This window comes from Panthera uncia, chromosome B4 (genome assembly GCF_023721935.1).
Source record: "Panthera uncia isolate 11264 chromosome B4, Puncia_PCG_1.0, whole genome shotgun sequence".
Classification (NCBI taxonomy): domain Eukaryota; kingdom Metazoa; phylum Chordata; class Mammalia; order Carnivora; family Felidae; genus Panthera; species Panthera uncia.
In genome coordinates, this window is record NC_064809.1 from 22,338,891 (window position 1) to 22,361,513 (window position 22,623).

General features: G+C 37.7%; 1 protein-coding gene across 1 annotated transcript in view; it reads right to left on the reverse strand.

Moving 5' to 3' along the window:
- The window catches only part of ARHGAP21 (Rho GTPase activating protein 21), a 137,419-nt gene that overhangs the window by 63,477 nt on the left and 51,319 nt on the right, over positions 1–22,623 (reverse strand). The window contains 2 exon segments of the mRNA XM_049624712.1: positions 16,545–16,569; positions 16,833–17,012. Of these exon segments, the coding sequence (XP_049480669.1) occupies positions 16,545–16,569; positions 16,833–17,012 (205 nt within the window).

Below are 22,623 nucleotides of genomic sequence, written 5' to 3' on the forward strand. Positions count from 1 at the left end.
CATCTGATTATTTTTGTTTACTTTTCACTGCAGAAAATGTCCAGCATAGACAAAACAGTAGAATAAACCCCCATGAACATGACTTAAATAGCTGCAAAAACCCTGCCAGTCTTGTTTCACTCCTGCTTACTTTTTTTCCCTAGAGTATTTTAAAGCAAATCCCAGATATCATGCCAATTCATCAAGAAATACTTCAAATACTTCAGCATACATCACCAACAAATAGGAACTCTACTTTTTCTTAAGGAAAGATAACAAAACCCTCCCATAGTTCTCCAAACTATGTAATACTCTCCAAGGTGTGGATAATATAAACGGACGACAAACACAACCTTGCCTTCTACATTCATTGTCCCAAATGCCTACTTAACATTAATGAAAAGCAGTATGCCATGACATAGAAATGACAGCACCAAAAGCTATGAAATAAATTTAGAAAGGTTTCACATGTAAAATCACCACAGAACTCTAAGTTAAGTTCCCAATCAAGTTAACCGTTCCCAATGAATGCTCTGCCTACGTATTCTAATTCAGTGAGGTCATCCATGTGAAAGAACATACCCTACATGAAAAAGTCCAGCATACAGAACAGTGCTTGGCATATGACAGATGACCAATAAATATTCACTACTGACTTATTCAAATTACAGCCCTAGAAGATGTCAATAGTAAAACTGTCCCAAACCAAGTCAGAGATATGTTTCAGGAACAAAGCTCTTACACTGCAAATGACCTGCCGCAGAATCTCCCTCAAATAAAAGGAAAATGCTGCCACTTAGTAGCAGTTTGAGTAAAATACCACTAGGTGTCAGACATGAATCAAAATTTTCTGGCATGACAATCTATTTAGACAAGAAAGACTCTTGAAGAGTGTTATTCATTCAACAAATATTTACTGAGCTCATAAATGTGCCAGGTGCTGATTATCCTACAATGAACACAACAGTTCTGGGATCTGCCTTCTGGAGTATCTGAAGTTTATGAAGCATCATTTTTCCTCTCTCTCTGAAGTTTCAGGAATTTCACAAAGTATGTCTCGCGTGTAGATTCACAGCCCTGCCATTCCTGTTGTGCTGGATTTTAATTTCTCTGCAAACCCAGAAAAATGTGTTACAGTGTTCTAACCACAAGCAGCTATCTTTCCATCTGTGTATCTTTCCATTTTACCATCGCTGGACCCCTTGACCAATGAAATTTGCCCCTCACATTGTTATCAAGCCCTTCCATCTTAAAAAGGAGGACTTACCAGGCTCCCCCAGAAATCACTCTCTTTCTTGCTAAGAACACTCATGGATCAAGAAAATCCAACAGCAACCTCCACTTCCTTTTCTCTTTGACCTTCCAAAGCATTCCATTTGCCAATCTCCAACTATGGAGAATTCTGTCCAGATGCCCACTCTGCTCCTATTCTTGGCCTGCTATTTCAGCATAACCTGTAACCCAATGATTTACAGTTTCCAAGTTCAGTGAAGTTCTTGGTACTGCTCACTGAACCTTCAAGGTTGCGGTTTCAAACCTCCAAAAAATCTTCTTAAACTGGCTATTCCATCCTGATTTCCTCACACTAGCTGGATAATTTTGCCTCTTACAGCACCATACCTCGATGGCTGTATCCTCATTTTTTAATCTTTGCCCACATCCATACTTCCTTTTGTTCCACCTCAAGTAAGGACTTGAGTACTGGCCTTCTTTAGAAACTTGTTTCCCTCATGGTCTCCTCTTGTGGGTAAAACTTCAGTCAGTCTCTGTTCTTCTCCCCGCTGGACGGAAATACATGTTCTCAGAGACCTACCAAAGCTTCCCAAATGTAGAACAACAATAAATCTTCTCCCTGTCTTTCCACATAGCTATCATCTCTTATACTCCTTCCCTTCCTTTTCATGCTTCCTGAAGAATAGTCTATACTCCTATCCTCATTACTTTCAGTTCAGGGTTTCTCAGACACTGAGAAGTATGCCATTGGGGGCAAAATCGCCCACACACCTCACTCCCATGCTCACTGAGGTTCACTGCTCTAATTTATGTTCCAACCCACTGATATTTGGTTCTCACATCCCGTCGGCTCACTGTACTGAAACTATTCTCCTATCTTACCACTTTGCTACTTGTCAGACTGGGTCCAACAGTATCTTTTTAGTCATCAGCCTAATGAATTTTCTGTGACAAATGGCAAGTTATCCACTCCCCCCTTAAAATGACCACCTCTTAATTAGTAGGTCGTCGACTCCTCCTGGTTGTCCTCATACCTTCTAAAACTTATTCTCAGAGTTCCTTTTCTGATTCTTCGTTCTCTGACCATCTCTTGGATGTTGTGTTCCCTAGGGTCCTATCTTTTATTCTGTTTTCATGCTCTCTGTGCATGGTTTCATTTATCCCTAGGACTTAATTACAGCATATATAATAATGACTTCCAAATCTATTTTCAACCCCCACCTCTATGAGCTCCACACCCAAATTTTCAACTAGGTACTAAACGTTCTACAGGCATCAGAAATGCAACTTATCCCAAACTAAACTCATTTCCCCAGAGGAAGATATGCTTCCCCTCTAGAATCCCGCAGTTAATGCCCCTTCCCCCATCTATCTACTCATGTATGCCAGAAAAGCTAAGCATAATCCTCCACAAATCAACCATTGTTGGTGACATAAAATCCACCCCCAAGCCCTACCACCAAATCTGGGCAAATATAACTTCCGGGTGTCTCTGATATATCTGTTCCAGAACACTGTTCCTCCTTCCTCCTGATAAAGTCCTATTCATCTGTCAACAGCACAGAGGACATCCGGCCTGAGACCCCCTTCCCTGGTGCTTAGACGATTCCCCCTTTGTACTGTGGTCCTGTCAAAACTGTACACACCTCTGTGGTTGCACTTATAGAATTATATTACACCTTCAATGTCCACCAGAGCAGGAGTCTCTGGAAGCCAAGGCCCATATCTTACCTACTCATTTGTTGAATGTATACAGGCCAGAAACTGTTCTGGATTTTAAGCCAAAATAATAAAATAGAGTTCCTGTTCTACATTCTAATGGAGGAAGAAAATGTTCCACAAGAAACAGGTAGTAGGAGAGATGGTGACAGTGTTAGGAAAAATAATAAGCAGAGTGGGAAGGAGAGGGAAAATGAAAGGCAGGGCTGTAATACTATCTTCATGAAATGGTCAGGCAAACCCTCTCTAGCAGGTGACATTTGAACAACTATCTGAAGAAAGCCAGGTTAGACGCCATATTGCTCCCTTCCCAGCAATCAGATTAGCGACTTGGTCATGGCAGTGACTCAACAAATGTTTGCTAAGTGAATGAATAAGCAACAGGAAACATATTTCTATATATAATATATTTAGCATTCGTATGCAAATATTTCTACTCTGAAAAGTTATCTGTTAAACTTCGAAAACAGAGACCATAACTATTACCATTAACTTATTAGCCGTATCTATGAATCACATACTTTGAATGTAGACTAGCTGGAGAGCAATCAGGGGAAAAAAACCAAACGGGACTATCCAGCCAGATGGTGTCTGTGATCAAGGTCTTAAGTCATGCAGCAGCTGGGAAAAGACAGCTCAAAGTCACCTAATTACAGGATCACCTCTGCAACAACATTTTCCGTGGAGAAGTTATTCCAGAGGACAGCCTAGAACATTAATACTCCAAACACGTACCTTCCTTGACTTTTTCACCTTTATAGCCCTATCCCCAGTTAGCTTTCTGAGACCCTGGATGTCATATATCTTAAAGGTTTTAGAACGCTTCCAGAAACTTTTAAAATTGCATTTATTTTCTTGACCACCAAAGTAACTTCAGGCCTTTCAAAGTCTTAAAACCTGCTCCAAAAAATTGGATTTCTGACAGTGCCTACTTTAATCCAATCAAATTCCATTATTGTGAAAATGGTTTCCTGGAACTTTTAAGGTGAAGTTATATATATATATATATAGGTATATATATATATATATATATATATATATATATAGGTATATATATATGGGCTTATATATATATATAAGGTGAAGTTATATATATATATATATATATATAAATTTTTTTTTTTTAACTCACATCTAACTTGACCACCTTAGCAGTGTATTTTACAAAGAGGTTGCCCAAATTCCTACTGAACTCCAGGATTACCACATTTTTGTTACTACTGTCCCAGCTCACACGCTCAGCAGTTATATGAAATAAGATCTCTAAATTAAAGAAAAAAAAAAAAAGTCTGACACTTTGCATAAAAAGGGGAGAAAGGTGAAAGATAAGAAGGCAGACAAGAGACAATAACTTTCTTCCTCGACAGCGGAGGTACAGACATGAACATGCTGAGTTCTGCAGCTTTGGGAAGAGTCATTTGGGAACAGTGTTTACTCAACAAACATTTGAGCTTCTACCAGGTACTTACTAGGCACTGGAAATTAACAATAAAAGACAGTTTCCTTCCTTAAATAATCTTTGTCCTTAAAGCAATGCATAAAAACACTGTCTTCATAAATACAATGAATAGTCTGGGTATGTAGGAAAATTTCACTTTGCACACGCCGATGATTAATTTTTGATAAGAGATATCATTGCCCCTCTTATTTCTGCATTTTCCTGTATCAGATCTGTGCTGCGGCCACCACCTCCCAGAGTCAGGTATAGGAGGAGGCAGAAAATCTCAGCGTGTTTACCATGGAGCAGGAGCAATCACTCGGATTAGCTGTCTCCAAAATATGAGGAGGGATTTTCCAGAAGAGAATTAGGGAAACTAACTGTGAAGCATGAAACAATCGATTTACTTCATCTTATACAAAATAGGCTTCCAAACATTTGAAAATAGCTATCACTTTCTTGCCCTCTGCATCTCTTTTGCAAGCCAAAGGTTCAAGTTCTTTCAATCTTCTCAAAAAATACACATCATAAAATTTATATATATCCTTGCCATCACTGTCTTTGATTTCTGGGGCTCCCCAGTGTTTCAACCATGTCCTATTTAACCACAAGAAGATCTGGGAGCCCTCATTTCCCATCCTTTCCCACCTCAGATGGAGATGAATAAAATGAATATCTGAAGTTAACTTATCAATAGCAACATGAAGAATCACTTATCTTGTGTGTGTGTGTGTGTGTGTGTGTGCGCGCATCTGTAAGCTTATACATTTTTATACTAGGAAACATTGCTCGTAACAGCAAACTACAAATAACTTCGTAATCTAATTTTATCCATGTTGATAGGATATAAAGATATTTTATTATGACATATGGGTGGCAAATCTTCCAATGAAGTATCGATGTACTAGCAAATTGAGCTACTACAAGGGAATGCACAATTTATATTTGAACCAGAGTGCGTATACATGTGAGCCTAGCTGCTAGACAACATCTCCAAATACTATTAATGTCAACCCTATATGTGCAGGCTACTGAATATGAGCCCCTTCCATTTTAAGAGTTTCTTCACCTGCAGGCAGAAGAAAAGCCTAAGTCCTAGACAGTTATGAATCAATTAGAAGATTAGCCCACATTTAAGAATAATGTTAACTGAAAATTATGCTTCCACCAACCTGAAAGCTACCTGGGTGCTAAGCAAAGGAAGGGGGAAAAGAGAAGGAAACCAATTTCTAAAAAGTGGCTACAGACCAAACTTCACATTGATTTGCAGGCTAAAAATACAATCGCCTGGTTCTGTATAAAAGCAAACACCAGTCTACTTGAAAACAACTTTTTCACCCTAGATCTCAAAAAATCTCCAGTAATAACTTTTGAAGGTCAACAAACGCAAAATAGTCCAATACATAAAGCAAAAAAAAACAAAAAACAAAAAAAAAACCCAACCTATCCTGAGCTAGAACCAGAAAAAAAAAAAAAAAAAAGGAAAGAGAAACAGAGGAGCGCCTGGGTGGCTCAGTCAGTAAGTGTCCAACTTCAGCTCAGGTCATGATCTCACTGCTCGTGGGTTTGAGCCCCAGGTGCTGTGCTGACACCTCAGAGCCTGGGGCCCACTTCAGATTCTGTGTCTCTCTCTTTTTCTGCCCCGCCCCCACTCATTCTCTCTTTTCTCTCTCAAAAAAATGAGTAAACGTTAAAAAATTTAAAAAAGAAAAGAAAAGAAAAGTGAAACAGACCCAGAAAGACTCTTGATAGTGGAATTTCCAGAACCAGATTATAAAACAACTTTGCTTAGCATGTTTGAAGAAATTATTAAAAAAAAAAGGCCTAAAAATGATAAAGAGAAAACTATAAGAAGCGATCATGTACAGTTTACTACATTACCCTAAAGAACTTCTAACAATCAAAATTTAAAACTCAAAATTATTAGATATATACTAGAAGAAAATATCCAAAATGCAGCTGGGGAAGACCAAAAACAAAGAGGAAAAAGTAGAGAATTTAGGAGCCATAGGGGACAGAATAAAAACATCTAACATATGTTTAATTGAAGAATTAAGAGAGCATTGAAGAATTGAAGAGAGCCTTGAAATACAGATAATACGTGAGGAAACACTGACTGAAAATTTTCTAGAACTGATGACAGACACCCAATGACAGACACAAGAAGCTCAATGAATTGGAAACAAGGAAAATAAAAATAAATTTTCACCAAGAATGGCCAAACACCAAAATGGCCAAACACCAAAGACATGCAGAAAATCTTAACAGTAGATATGAAAAAAGTTTGCCTTCAAAAAACCAATAAACCAAAATATGAATTCTTATGAGCAAGTATAGAAGCCAAAAGAGAGTGGGATATGATCTTCAATATGTTGGAAGGAAATATCAACATAAAATTCTGTAGCAACAATCTTTTCCAAAATGAGAGCAAAGCAAAGACCTTTCAGGAAAAAAACAAACCAACAAAAATCCCGAGAGAATTGTGACACAACATAAAAGTATCCTGCAGGTAGGAGGGAGAGAAATAAGTAAAGAGAGCATGACCTAAGGCCCTTATATTGTTTCAGAACAGAGTAAAATATTAATTAGCATTAGACTATCACAGTCTAATGTGATAAACTTGCCTATTATAATTTCTAGGATAACCACTAAAAGAATCACAATATATTACTTAGTCTTAAAGAGAGAAAAGAAATATAAGAAATTCAAAATAAAATAGAAACTTTAAAATAAAGTAGGCAATTAAACAATAAATGTATTGAGTTGTATTAAACGTAAACAGACAAAAATTTCCAAATCTGACAATAGTGAACTGCCTTATTTCAGAATCAACTCTTCCACCCATGAGCCACAACCAGAAAAGCTCGACCAAGTACAGGTAACATTTGTATGAAGGCAGAGACAGCCTCCAAGGCAAGAGCACTCAGAGGGACAAGATCCCAGAGAGAAGGAAGTCCAGCGAGGTGGTCTCGGTGTTTTACACCGCTTTTCACCTCGAGGCCCTTTCTGCTTCCAAAGCCACAGCTGAGAGACCGAGGGGCTGTGCAGAGCTTCCATCAGTCTCAAAGGGCCACGGGAACAAAAATGGGCATTCGAGGCCAGCCAAGGAAGAGGGCCTGGAAAACACCACCATGCTTTCAGTTGGGGCCTCCAAAGTAACATGTGGGGTGAGCAGGGGTGAAAAAGAGAAAGCCCAACCCCGTCAAGCGTGCAGGTGTGCTGTGCAGATTTCCTTTGAGAGAAGCTGCTATGGGGAACACAGCTGGGTGACAGCCCCAGCTGCTGCCCTTTAATATCCACCGCCACATTCGCACAGAGGCCACGTTTCCCCACGCCTGCCCAAGGATTCTCAAGGGCAGTGTTTGCATGGGAGCTCCCCAGTTGCCTCACAGAGACCTCCATACCTTGTGCTGCCATCTGGCACCTTTCCTACCGGAGCCTCCCTTCCCTCTCTTCTTTCACAGATGTCAGACCTACAGTGCGCTCTGAAGTCTTCCCCTGCCTCTCCCGCCCCCTTCGTCTCAATCCTGCACAGACACTTCTCCCACGAAATCTCTGGCACATCTAACGCTGTCTTGCCATCTGTTCCTGTTGTGGCGTCTGTTTCGCAGAGAACCCGAACTGTTACACCAAATGTCAAAAAAACTAAGGCCCACCTTTAGGTAAAGACAGTCTCTGAACAGAGATGCAAAAATCCTAAATACAACAGAAAACCAAACCTGGCAATATGTAAAAAGTATCATATATTATGAACAAGCTTGGTTTAGTCCAGTAATGCAATGTTTAACAGTTGGAAAAATAAATCAATATAATTCACTATATTAAGAGATTAAAGGGAAAAAAATAAAAGGTTTATTCCAAAAGATGCAGAAAAATTCAACACTCCTTCATGGGAAAGACATTACACTCGCAGATTAGAAGATTCAATTATTTCAAATGTTTTCAAATAATCAAACATTGTAATTAATACAAAGCTAATTAAAATTCCAATAGGATTTTTTTGTGGGTGTAGAAACTGACAAACTGATTTTAAAAGTGTTATAATATTGCAAATGGACAAAAACAGCCAATCCAATCGTGAACAACAAAATTAAAAGACTTTACCTTTCAGCAACATTTATTATATAGTAACGACAGTAAAATTAAGATCGCAGTTTTGCTGCAAAGAAAGTGACCGATGGAATAGAACAAAGGTTGACAAATTTTGTGTGTAAAGAGCCAAGCAGTAAATATTTTAGGCCATGCAGAACATATACAGTCTCTGTCACATATTCTTCTTCTTTTAAACAACCTTTTAAAAATATAGAACCGTTCTTAGTTTGGAAGCTACACTAAAGTGAGGCACAGGCCAACTCCTGGAAAGAAGGAAGTCCAGAAACAGACCTACACATATACAGATACTTTATGATCAAGGTGGTTTTACAGAGCAGTAAAGAAAGTACGGTCTTTTCACTAAAGAGTGCAGGGTTAAATGTATATCCATATAGGGGGAAAAAATCTTGACTTCATACTACATGCAAAAATAGTCAATTACAGGTGAACTGGAGATAGATAACACAGGAGAATATCTTTGTGACCATGCTTAAATAGGATTCAACGTATTAGCCATAAAAGGGAAGATTGACAATTTGGACTACATTACAAATAGGAACTTTCCTTTATGAAAATTACTAACGAGAAATTGAAAGGTAACTAATAGCTGGATATTTGCTATAGATACAACTAATAAAATCCTCATCAAGAATATTTAAAAAATTGTTTAATGTTTTTTAAATTTATTTTTGAGAGAGAAACAGGGTATGAGTGGGGGAGGGGCAGACAGAGAGGGAGACACAGAATCTGAAGCAGGCTCCAGGCTCTGAGCTGTCAGCACAGAGTCTGACGTGGGGCTTGAACCCACAAACCATGAGATCGAGACCTGAGCCGAAGTCAGACGCTTAACTGACTGAGCCACTCAGGCGCCCCTCCTCATCAAGAATATTTAAAGAACTCCTACAAATTAATTTTTTTTAAAGTACTGATACCCAATAGCCAAACGAAAGGTAATCAACCCCATTAGTTTTCAGGAAGATAAAAATGAACCCACATGCCACACCACTATACACCCACTAAAATGACTAAAATTAAAAAGACTGACAAATATTAAATGTTAGTGAGGATATGACACAACTGGGACTCTCACACCTCGTGGTTCAGTATATTAGTTGGTATAATCACTTTGAAAACAATTTAGTGGTATCTACTAAATGTGCCTGTATGCATACCTATTAGTGTTACCCCTGGATACACAGACCCACTAGAAATAAGTACACGTGTTCCCAAAAGTTCATGTATAAGAACGCTCATAGCTGCACTGGCTGAAATAGCTAAACACTGGGGGAAAAAATCCAACTAAATTATTATATATGTTCTCTTTGTTTTAAATCAACTTTAATGAGGTATAATTTACATGTAATAAAATGTGCTCATTTTAAGTGTGAGCTTCCTAAGTTTTGACAAATGTATAAACCCATGTAACCACCATGACAATCAAGATAAAGAACATTTCTATCTTGCCAGAAACTTCCCTTAGCCCCTTTGCAATCAATTCAGGCAACCACAATTTGGGTTGGATTTATCTTTCCTCCCATACAAATAGCATCAGACATTCTGTACTCTTTTGTGCTTGGTTTCTTTCACTCATCAAAATGTTTTAGACAGCAAAAGCATGAACAACAAAAGAAAAAGTACATAAATTAGATTTCATCAAAATTAGGAACTTTTGTGCATCAAAGGACATTATCAAGAAAGTGAAAAAACAATCTGTGGAATGAGGGAAAATATATGCAAATCATATATCTGATAACAATCTACTATCTAGAATATATAAAGAACACTTACAACTCAAAATCAAAAAGACAAATAACCCAATTAAAAAAAAAAAAAAAAGGGAGCAATGGACTTAAATAGACATCTCTCCAGAGAAGATATACAAACGGTTAACAAGCACACGAAAAGATGCTCAATTTCACTAGTTATTAAGGAAACGAATGCAAAGCAAAACCACAATGAGATACCACTTCACACTCACTAGACTGGCTATAATTCAAAACTGGAAAATAACAGGCACGGATGAGGATGCGGAGAAACTGTGACCTTCACACATTGCTGGTGCAAATGTAAAAATGGTACAGTTACCATGGAAATGTGGAAAACAGTTTGGCAGGTCCCCAGATGTTAAACACAGAATTACCACATAACAACGGAGCAATCCCACTCCTAGATATATACCCTAGAGATCTGAAAACAGGGACTCAAATAAACACTTGCATACACAAGTTCATAGCAACACTAATTACAATAGCCAAAAAAGGTAGAAACAGTCCAAATGTCCATCGATGGGTGAATGGATAAGCAAGCTGGGGTATATACATGCAAGGGAATACTATACAGCCAGGAATGAAGTATTGATTCCTGTTCCCCATGGACAAAACTCAAAAACATTACACAAAATGCAAGAAGCCATATGAAAAACATTATATATTGTATCATTCTCTTTTTATAAAATATCCAGAATAGGTGAGTCTAAAGGGACAGAAGACAGACTGGGATTTCTCAGGAACTTTGGGGAGGGGAGAATAGTGAATGACAGCTTAATGGATATGGGCTTCCTTATGGAGCAATGAAAATGTTTTGGAACTAGACAGAGGTGATAGATGTACGTTTCATACATGACCTTTAATTCTATACTAAATGTCATCGAATTGTTCGCTTTACAATGGTGAATTTTGTATTATGTGAATTTCACTTCAATATAAGAAATGTTTATGAGATTGATCCACAAGGCTATGTGTATTCCATTGCATTGATACACAACAATTTGGTTATCTATTCTTATATTGATGAATACTTAGGTTGAATCCAGTGTTTATTTATTATGAATACAGCACTTATGAATATTCCTGTACAAATAGTTTTGCAGGCAAATATTTCATTTATCTTTGGTAAATACCTATGAATGCCCTTAACATCTCTTACAACTAAGTGAAAAATACCAAAAACATTCTATCAGTCATGAGATGCATAGGTATCAAAAACATAACCAAATCAAAGATGGAAATCAATTGCAAATATTAAAGCAATAATGCTTTATCCTTCTGCTGAACAGACTTAAGCCAATAGGACACGTTCAGTTAGGAAAAAGAAGAGGAAAATTAAAGAACAAGTATAAAATGCTAAGACTATGTTAACCAAAATTGCATATGAAAGTTGAATTAAGGTATTGTAATACTCTTTACCTTTCAAGGGAACAAAATGCTCTTTCTTACATTTCCAAGGATGAATTATGAAAGTAAAGAATTTTCTGCAAAACCATGGTAGAAAGTGAGAGGAAACCCTAGAACCAGATGGCTTGTTTGTGGTCCAATGCTGTCCCTTGCTAATTACTTAAACACTTCATGCTTCAGTTTCCTCATCTAAAATAGGGAGGTGATAATATCCACCCCAGAAAGTTGATGAACTAATCCACAAAAAATCTTAAAACAGTGCCCGGCACATTATAAATCAGCTGCCACCACACTATCTCCCCCTCCTCCTCCACATCATCATCATCATCATCATCTTCTCTTCCTCCTCCTCCTCCTCCTCCTCCTCATCAACAACATCAACATCATCATCTCTACTTCCTAAAGTATCTTCAGGACAATATCAGATATCTGTGGATGTTCTAATGAATAGTATTAAAAATTAACAAAAATACGGGGCGCCTGGGTGGCGCAGTCGGTTAAGCGTCCGACTTCAGCCAGGTCACGATCTCGCGGTCCGTGAGTTCGAGCCCCGCGTCAGGCTCTGGGCTGATGGCTCGGAGCCTGGAGCCTGTTTCCGATTCTGTGTCTCCCTCTCTCTCTGCCCCTCCCCCGTTCATGCTCTGTCTCTCTCTGTCCCAAAAATAAATAAAAAATGTTGAAAAAAAAAAAAATTAAAAAAAAAAAAATTAACAAAAATATGTAACTAATTAGTATATATGCCTATCTACCAGAGAAACTCAAATTGTTTAAACTGTCAAATACAGTGAAAAATGGATCCCAAGGGGTTTAGTCAATGCACAAGACATCAGCAAAGACCCACGGAACTCACTTAGTGTTGCTACATTTTAGAAATAGTGAAACACTCTTCTAGGACCTACCGGGACACTACTGACCATGGACCTAACCATAAGAAATTCCTCTTACAATGAATTTTCAGGTCCATTTTTTACTGTTATATTATTCTGAGGGAATAGGTTTTCACCTTATGAATGGAAATTAGTGGCATAAAATACACCCGATTTTCTCAGGTTTTCAGAATTTACCTCTTCATTAAATGGAAGAATGTTTGACCTCTAAGCATAATGGGTACTGTTCAGTGGGCATAAAATGATGAACTGGGCCAATTAGGTTTCATTCTCAGGAACAGGAAGTGTTATGATAAGAGAGGAAGGAAGAAAGAAGATATAATGAGGACTGTACCTTATATACAGATGTCAGCTCATGAGAAAATCAGGTATAATCAAAATTAATTACGAAAGTCATTTCGATCCTCCAGTAAATTCCAAAGTTTGGGTCGTTGTTGTTGTTACTCTTTGCATTTAGTAGCTTCCCAGGTCCCAATTCTGGTGTCTATGGCTACCCAGGTATCCTATCACTCTTGACATTGAATTTGGAAATGCTCTATTGATTTTTCAGAATCACCACATCTTTCCAGAAGTGGTCTGAGGAAGTTTCTATTTCTTGCCACTAAAAAAGCCTTGGTTAGAAAACTCCAACATAGGCTACAGAGCTCTTTAGTCAGAAACAACTGCAATCAGGGGCCCTGCGTGGCTCAGTTGGCTGGGCATCCAACTCCGGCTCAGGTCATGATCTCACCAGTTCATGGGTTCGAGCCCCGCATCGGACTCTGTGCTGACAGCTCAGAGCCTGGAGCCTGCTTCAGATTCTGTGTCTCCCTCTCTCTGCCCTGCCTCCTCTCACTCTGTCTTTCAAAAATGAATAAATGTTAAAAAAAATTTTTTTAACAAAAAAAATTTAAAAAAAGAAACTGCAATCACAAAATACAAATTTTTACTACTGAGAGAATTTATAAAATTCCCACTTACTTTTTTGTACTATTAATGCTTAAATATACATTTTGATGCCGAAGTAGAAATCCAACAGTAATTCAGGTACCTAACAAAATGACAAACACACTCCTGGACATGTCCCTATAATTAAACTTCGACAGAATTTTTACTCATGGAATAAGTAGAAAAGAAATAACAGTAATTACAAACTTCTAATTATTCTTGTTTTGATTATTTATAAAGATCTTCTCCAGAGATCTAAGGGACAACAGGACAACAGCAAGACAGCAATTATCAACAACTATCATCAACAAAAAATATTTTTCTACTTTAACGGCCTTTTTCTTATAAATATTATTTGCATCATAATACAGAAAACAAATCAACAAGAAAAAATAATTTTAAAACACAAGACAGTACACGTATATAGGCTCTAAGAAACATACCAGAATGGAAGTTGGGGAAGGAGAATAATCAGAAAGTCAAGTGTCAAAAGAGATTCCACTAAATTGCCAAAAGGAAAGAACACTAAAACAAAACCTTTCAACTGTTTCACAGAATTGTGGCATTATCACAGGATCTCTTAGGAGTTTGAATAAAATTCTGGCAATTACTTCCTCTCCAGTGATTCTAGGCTTTGACTTGGATCATTACACTGGAGGCTTGGATTCTATTTCATTAAAACAAAATTCACATAAAAAGATTTCATAATCTCAATATGCTTGAAAGTAAGTTTTATCAGCAGATAAACTGTAAAATAAAAATCGTCATATTCAGTTGAATTAAAATAAAGAAACTTTATTCTCATAAAATATGTTCTTATGGTTGGTTGATGAGTTGAGTTGAAACGGTATTATGAGGGCTATACTTTAGCTAACTAGGCTTCAATGGACTAACTTGTGACCCCACTACCAACTGGGATGACCAGAGCAAACCTAGGCCTGGGGGGCAGAGGAGGCAGAGGACGACTCAGTCAGTCACTCCTTAAACTCCATGAACTTCCCAAATTCACTGCTCGCCAGGGAATCAGAACTGAGGAAAAAGTGATGGTTGCTCTTCTAAGATGTTCAGGGCTTCTAAACTGAGGATATCCCTGACTTTTATGTGAATTCTTTGTCCTTAGGTATTCACAAATATGGAACAAACTTCTTTGTTTTTAACTTTCTCAAGGCAGAGAAATATGACAGAGTAATTTCCTATCATACTAACTATACCCTGTTTTATCCACCAATTCTTGACTTTACATAAGTCAGACTGTTTCTTAAAAGACAGCATTATTCTAGGTGCTGTGTGTAACAGGCCACCTGAGCACCAGCACATCGTCCTGCGGGACGATGGGAGGACAGAAGACCCACATCCTCTTTCCTCTTGCTGAAGCTGGTTTTGTAAGCTTTCCCTTTCCTCGCTAACACCTATTTCTAGCTCATGCCAAGTAACATTTGGAATTCTTCCTGAACCCCAGTGCATGACAGATGGTGACACAAGAGTGGCCCTCCCTGCACAACAGTGATAACCTATGAAGGGTCCTACCTGGCCTTACACTCACAGAATACTTTTGATAATGCTGAAAGAAATTGTTTTCTTCCCCTTTAGCCCTTAGCATGACCATTCTAAGACCGCAAATCAGATATGGGTATTACAAAGTTTCATCAACAGGGGAGTGGATAAACAAACGGGTGGATAACCAGTCTGCGGTGTATTCAAACAAACTAACCAGCAACAAATGAAAGAGCAGTGTTAGTATCTATCCGTACCATGCAGTGGAACCTCAAAAATACTACAGCAAGCAAAAGACACAAACGAGTACATGATACAGTATTCCATTTATAAGAAATACTAATCTGCAGTGATGGGAAGCAGATTAGTGGTTGTCTAGGAACAGCAGAGTGCTGTGTAAGGGAACTTTATGGAATGATGGAAAGGTTTTTTTTTTTTTTTTTTTAATTATTGAAGTATATAGCAATATACAATGTTACATCAGTTTCAGGTGTAAAACATACGGATTCTACAGAAAGGTTCTTTTTGGTATTAGAGCTTGACTGCGATGGTGGTTTCACAAGTTATAGATTTATCAAAATGTACCTTACATGTATAACTGTACACTTAAGATTGGTGCAAACATGACATTCTTGTTAAAAAGGTGTAACTTCAAAGTCATGATAAGAAAACATCAGACAAAGCCAAACTGACGGGAACTGTACAAAATAACGCACTGGTACTCTTCAAAGGTGTTGAGGCCATGAAATACAAGGACAGACTGAGGCGCTGTCACAGACTAGAGAAGACAAAGGGACAAGACAATTGAATGCAATGTGGAATCTCGCATCGGAGAAAAGATGCTGGTAGAAAAACTAGTAAAAAAACAAATAAAGTCTGTAGTTTAGTTAACAGTATCAGACCAATGCTAATTTCTTAGTCCTGTTCACTGTACCACGAATGTGTAAGTTGTTGGACATTATGGGAAGCTAAACGAAGGATATACAGAAACTTCTGTACTATTTTAGCAACCTTTATTCTAGTCTAAAATCATCTAGAAATAAAAGTTTTTAAAATGGGCACATTTTATTGTGTGTGACATTTAACTCATCAGAGTTCATATAAAATTAAAACAAAAATGAGTGGACGTTAATAAGAAATATCCCCATCCCTGGCCTGATTCTCCTTTTAATAAGCTTATTAAAGATAATGCTTAAGTCAAGAGTAAGATTAACTATGAGAAGACCCCAAGTACTCTCTTTTTCACTATTTGAGTCAATAAATCTACTAGATAAAACACACAGCATTTCTTACCTAAAAAAAATTACTGAATTTAAAAGATTACTAATTAAATAAAAATATCACAATTACTTTCCTCAGAATAATAGATGTTCCCCTGCATAAGCACTAACATATAATTAACAATAAAATCACCGCATGTTGAAATCATGCTGAGACAATGGAATCCATAAAACAGTAAAATTATTTCATTTCTAGGGCTCTCCCATCTAAGAGTTATATATATATTTGGACTCAAAAAACTGTATCAGCTCATTTAATATTACTTAAGGAATAGAAAGACATGTAGCAAAACAGAGAAAAATTAAAATTTTTATAGCATACCTCCTCTGTTGCCATTTTCTTCATCCTACAATATAAAAAAAAAAACAAAACACCCATATGTGAATAGTTATTTAGAAATTCTAGTAAAATCAAAGCAAGCCTCAATTCAATTCAAAGTGCCCTCCCCAAAACGTGGCAATAACAACCTCATTAACCTCCAGAAGGATGGAGCCTTCATAAGGAAGGCACAAGGGGAGGATGAGAGGAAGATAAGAAGGAGACAGGAACTGCCTTGCATTGTTGTTGTTGTTGTTGTTGTTTTTAACTTACTTTAATTAATGTCCTTACCTTATATGAAAATTGAATTGCAGACTCTGGGGGATAAACAATAAAATGCCTCAATGTAAAACCAAAGCCTTGAGATGTTCTTTTCAACATAACTGTTTTGGGACCTGGCCAGGAGAATGTTTCATCTTCGGATGGTGATACAGTTTCACTTTGTTCTTTTCCATCTTTACTCTTTGATACCTAAAATAAAAAGACATTTAAAAGTTAACTAGAAAATTCAACAGACTTCCTCACTTGGACAAAAACCATATGTATGAGTGCAGATACAAACCTAAAGGAGAAAGAGGAACCATATTCTTTGTATTACAAATCACGTAGATCATCGTGATTTTTCTTTTTTTTTTCTTTTTTTTTTAATGTTTATTTATTTTTGAGACAGAGAGAGACAGAGCATGAATGGGGGAGGGGCAGAGAGAGAGGGAGACACAGAATCCGAAGCAGGCTCCAGGCTCTGAGCCATCAGCCCAGAGCCTGACGCGGGGCTCGAACTCACGAACCATGAGATCGTGACCTGAGCTGAAGTCGGACGCTCAACCGACTGAGCCACCCAGGCGCCCCTCATCGTGATTTTTCTAGAGAGGGATGCTATGAAAGGTAATCAGATGTAAGAAAGAACCCTTGGTAAATCTAACAGTTAAAACTGACAACACGATAGAAGGTATGAAGCTAACACCATGACCATCCTGTAAAGCACTAAGAAACACAAACTATGAAAGAAGAGATGTGATTCTCTTACCAAGAACACTAAAACTGTTATCAGAGAGTCCAACAGAAATAAGAGATAATTAGAAAATAATAGACAAGACCTTCAAGTCCTGAGCACAAATTCAGTACCCACACAGCTAGTCCTTCCACTACCCTGGCTATCCAGCATTCTGCTCTCTTCTCTTCCACTCTTGGCTTTCATCTGGTCATGGCTGAAAACCCTGCGTAATCTCAAATCAAACACCCACTCTTCATTCCCTCCCATCCATCCCTCAGCTCTTCTAAATCTGCCATCTGGAGCTGCTGCCTCCTACCTCTTCCCTGTCCCTCACCACCTCATGTTCTCACTTCCCTTGTAAGCCAGCTTCAATTCACTCCATTGCCTTTCTCTTCCTTCCTCGAAGTCCTAACCTTGACACAATCTAACCTCGGATAAATAATTAACACTGCCTGCTCTGGGCCTGCACCTATGTAGCCAAACATGAGCGGAGATGAAAATAAAGAAAGAAAGAAATTGAACAAACAAATAAATACGAAGCTGTTTTCATTTTAAGTTCATAACCTCAAGGGAGCTTTTACTGTTGTCTGCCAATAATAATATAGTTCTGTCCAGTATATTCGAGCTACATGACTATTTTATCCCTTCTCGTCCTCACTTGCAGCTAATGACCCTGCTTTCTGTCACACTGAAAACCACAGGCCATGAGATGAGAGCTTAGTCACTTGCCACATCTACCCCCCTACAGCTGTGGCCAGCTTCTCCTGCCCTCTTTCTCATCACAATCCTGCTCCGATGGCCCACTCTTCTGGGGTCCCTACCCATGTACCAGACCCCTTTTACTGCTCACAGATGTGATTCCTGCAATTCTCCCCTCTCCTTCACATCATCTATTTTCTTTACTATATTCCCATCAGCATAGACACATTTTGTAGGTCCTTTAATTTTAAAGTAACAACAACAAAATCCTCGAACCACATAGCCCTCTCAAGCTACCTCCTTGTTTGCCACCACCACTCTGCCTATCCTGTAGAGCAAAACTCTTTGGAAGTTGACTATCGTTGCTCTCTTGAATTCTTTTCCTCCCATTTTCTTTTGAATCCCCTTAAGTCAGGCTTTTGCCACCATAATTCCCTGATACTGTCCCGGTCAAGGTTACCAACGGCTTCCACATTGCTAAACTGAGCAGTCAATTCTCAGTTCTTGTCTTAATGTGACTTACCAATGGGTTCAAGAATCACTTCTCCTTTTTGAAAATTTGTCTCCACTTGACTTCCTATACTGATTTTACTCCTAACTCATAGGCTATTTCTTAGTCTCCTTTGTTACTACGTCATCTGCTCAACTGCTGACATTGGGAATATCCAGGGCTCAGTCCATAGACTTTTCTAGTTCTACTCTGTCTTTTGGTGATTTCATCCAGTCTAATGCCTTAAATACCATTTATATATAGACAACCCCTAATTTTTAAATCTAGCCCAGATATCTCCCCAATCTAATAGGTATCTCAAAATTGTGTCTGCATTACTGCTAAGATTTTGTATTAAATTACAATTCCAAGTTCATCTCAGCAGTTTGAAATATCACCTTTATTGGGGCACCTGGGTGGCTCAGTTGGTTAACCATCCGACTCTTGATTTCAGCTCAGGTCATCATCTCATGGTTCCTGAGTTCAAGCCCTGCATTGGCCTCTGCATTCACAGCACAGAGCCTGCTTGGGATTCTCTCTCTCCGTCTCTCTCTGACCCTCCCCATTTGTTCTCTCTCTCTCTCTCTCAAAATAAATAAACTTAAAAAAAAAAAAAAGAAATGCCACCTTTGTCAAATGGCAAATACTTGAACATGCTTCCTTTTATTATATTTGTATTATGTTTCACTAGTGAATCTACCTATTCCTTCAGAATGACTTGCTTCATATAAAGGTGTTAAAACTTAAAAAATGTCCTGAAATTAATTTTTGCATGATAAAAAATGTATTACACTACAAAGAAAATAAATCCAAGAGACTTCTAAATCCTTAATATTTTCATCACACAGTCAATATTTGGGCTGTTAGTAGTTAGCTATTCATCAATTTCATTTTCTCTTCTTCCTGGAAAGATAACTAGATAGTAACATTCTCCAGGCAAACTTGCCATAAGGGCAGCTGTGACCAAATTCTAGTTAATGGAATTCTAGTCAGTGGAATGTGAATGAAAATAATATGCAATATACAAAAATCAGTTGTATTTCTACATACTTACAATAAGCATTGGTAACTGAAAAAACTTTTAAAATACTGCTCAAAATATGAAATACTTAAGGACAAATCTGACAAAAGATTTGCAAGGCTTATTAACTGAAAATCCAAAACACTGCCGAGAGATTTAAAGCATATCTAAATAAATGGAGAGATATACCATGTTCATGGATCAGAAGACTAAGTATTCTTAAAATGTCAACTCTCCCCAAATTGATCTAGAAATTAGATCACGATAAAAATCCAGGAGATTTCTGTTTAGAAGTTAACATACCATTTCTAAAATTCACTTTAAAATGAGAAGAATCCAAACAGCTAAAACAAATTTGAAAAAGAACAAAATTGGTGTACTTACAGAACAAGAATTCAAGGCTTATCATAAAGCTACAATAATCAAGACTGAAATCATCTATGGAGACTTTGTGCACCTGAAGCTAATTTATCATAAATGCATTTTAGTTTATCCTCCCTTCTAGGACTTTGCTAGAAAGAGGGAGTAAGAGCAAACATCACCATGGGGGAATCAAGCTGAGTCTCAAGTAACTGCAAAAGTGATCATACAATTAGGTAAAGTTTGCAGGATAAAGGTTATTATTCTGGGCTTAATCACCTAAATAGTTTAGTCAAGATTTAAGCGGTGACTAGATCCTCCTTTTGTGATCCAAATGAAAGAATCATTTTATACATGCACATAAGCAATCCCCCCATTTATTCAGTAAATAAATACTGAGAACCTACTGTGTATCTAACACTGTTCCACCCAGTTAGGATACAAGGATAAATAAAATATACATAATTTATTTTGTTTTCTAAATTAAGCTTCTAATTTTAAGATAATTATAGGTTCACATGCATTTGTAAGAAATAACACCAAGGGATCTCCTTAATCTTTATGCAATTTCCCTCAACATCAACATCCTGGAAAACTATAGTACATATCACAACCAGGATAATGACATGGATAGCATCCATTCATCATATTCAGAGCAGTTTTACTTGTATCCTGTTTATGTTTAGCTCTGTGCAGTTTTATTGCATGTGTACAATTGTATATTCACCACCAGTCAAGATACAGAACAGTGCTTTTACCATAGGATCTCTCCTGTGGTCCTTTCATAACCACATCCACCCTCTCCCTTCGCTCCTCACCCAGCCCCTAACTCTAGGCAACCACTACTCTGCTCTGTATTTCTATCATTCAACAATGTTATATAACTGGAACCATGCAGTCAGTAAACTTCTGGGATTGCCTTTTTTCACTCAGCCGAATTCTCTGCAGAATCACCCAAGTTGTTGCATGTGTCAACAGCTCATCTCTTTCATTGCTAAACAGTACTCCACGGTATGGATACACCACAGTTTGTCTGAAGGACATCTTGGTTGTTTCTAATTTGGGGCTATTATGAATAAATATATTACAAATATTTGTATACAGGTTTTGTGTGAACATAATTTCCATTTCTCTGGAATAAATGTCCAAGAGCATAGTTGCTGGGTTATATGGTAACTGCATCTTTAGTTTTGTAAGAAACTGCCGAACTATTTTCCACAGTGAATATACAATTTTAGGTTCCCAGGATGTATGATGTATGAGTGATCCAGTTTCTTTGCTTCCTCGACAGCATTTGGTACTGTCATTATTTTTTATTTTAGCCATTGTTATAGGTGTGTAGCGATAGGTACTGTGATTATACTTTGCGTTTCCCTAATGGCTAATAATAAACATCTGTTCATGTGTTGCCATCTTATTACATAATTGTAAAGCACAAAAGACTCTTCAAGACTTAAGATTAATCAATCGTTTCATGTTACACATGAGGAAACTGAGGCCCAAATTGGTTATGCGATTTATCTGAGATTACTGCTGGCTAGTGTCAGGGCAAGAATTAAAATCATGGCTTCCTGAATCTAAAGCTAGAATATCTCCCCTAGGTCATATTATGTTTCTTCTCTTTTATTCTGTAGTCTGCACAGATTCTTCTCCCCAATAGCTCTTTGATCTAATTTATTATATTTTTAAATTTCACTTTCCTGCAGGACTACAATTTTAGCACTTTGAAAACTGTCCATGTCTTAAATTTATCTTGAGTGAAGTATTATGACTTGGCCCCTGAGCTTCCAAATATATTCAAGTTTTCTTTACTTTTCCTTTGAATATAGAGATAACCCTCTTGCATTATGAGTTCATGTTTCAAGTTTCTTAACTAAGCCTGCTATGTCTTGTTCTACTGACTTCTTCACAAAAATGGAGAGGATGGGATGAAGAAGAATAAGGAATTTCTTTTTTGATCCTGAAAACTTTTAAAGATTTTTTAATGCAACATAGCTCAATTGTTTCTATTATTCCACCTTCCCAGAACATCACACTAAATCCTCTCCAGCCTCCTACCTTTTCCCGACAGAAGGGAGGGTTATACTCCTTTCCACATAGAAAGAGAAGATGAAAAGAAATACACATATGGGCCTTCTCTACTCCTTTTCTACTTACCCACAGAGCCATTTGATGTGATGACTTTATCAGAAGGGCAAACCACAGGCACACGGTGAAGGGCACAGCAGTTACAGAATCCTCCACTTAAGAAGACCCCTAAGGCATGTCCCTCTCCACACGTCTCACCTCCCCACCATGAGCATCAAGTCATGTACTAGCAGCATCAGGGTGCAAGAGGTAACCAAGAGACTAGAACAATGGCAGTTAAATTTCTCTGGATGAAGGACTGTCATTTGATCCCCTTAAAAGACTTCATAACAAGGTCACTCGATTGAATAAATAATAGCTCAAGGTTAAAAGAAACCAAAATAAAGGACGAAAACTAAGTGCATAAAACCCAGACATAACAATTAGACAA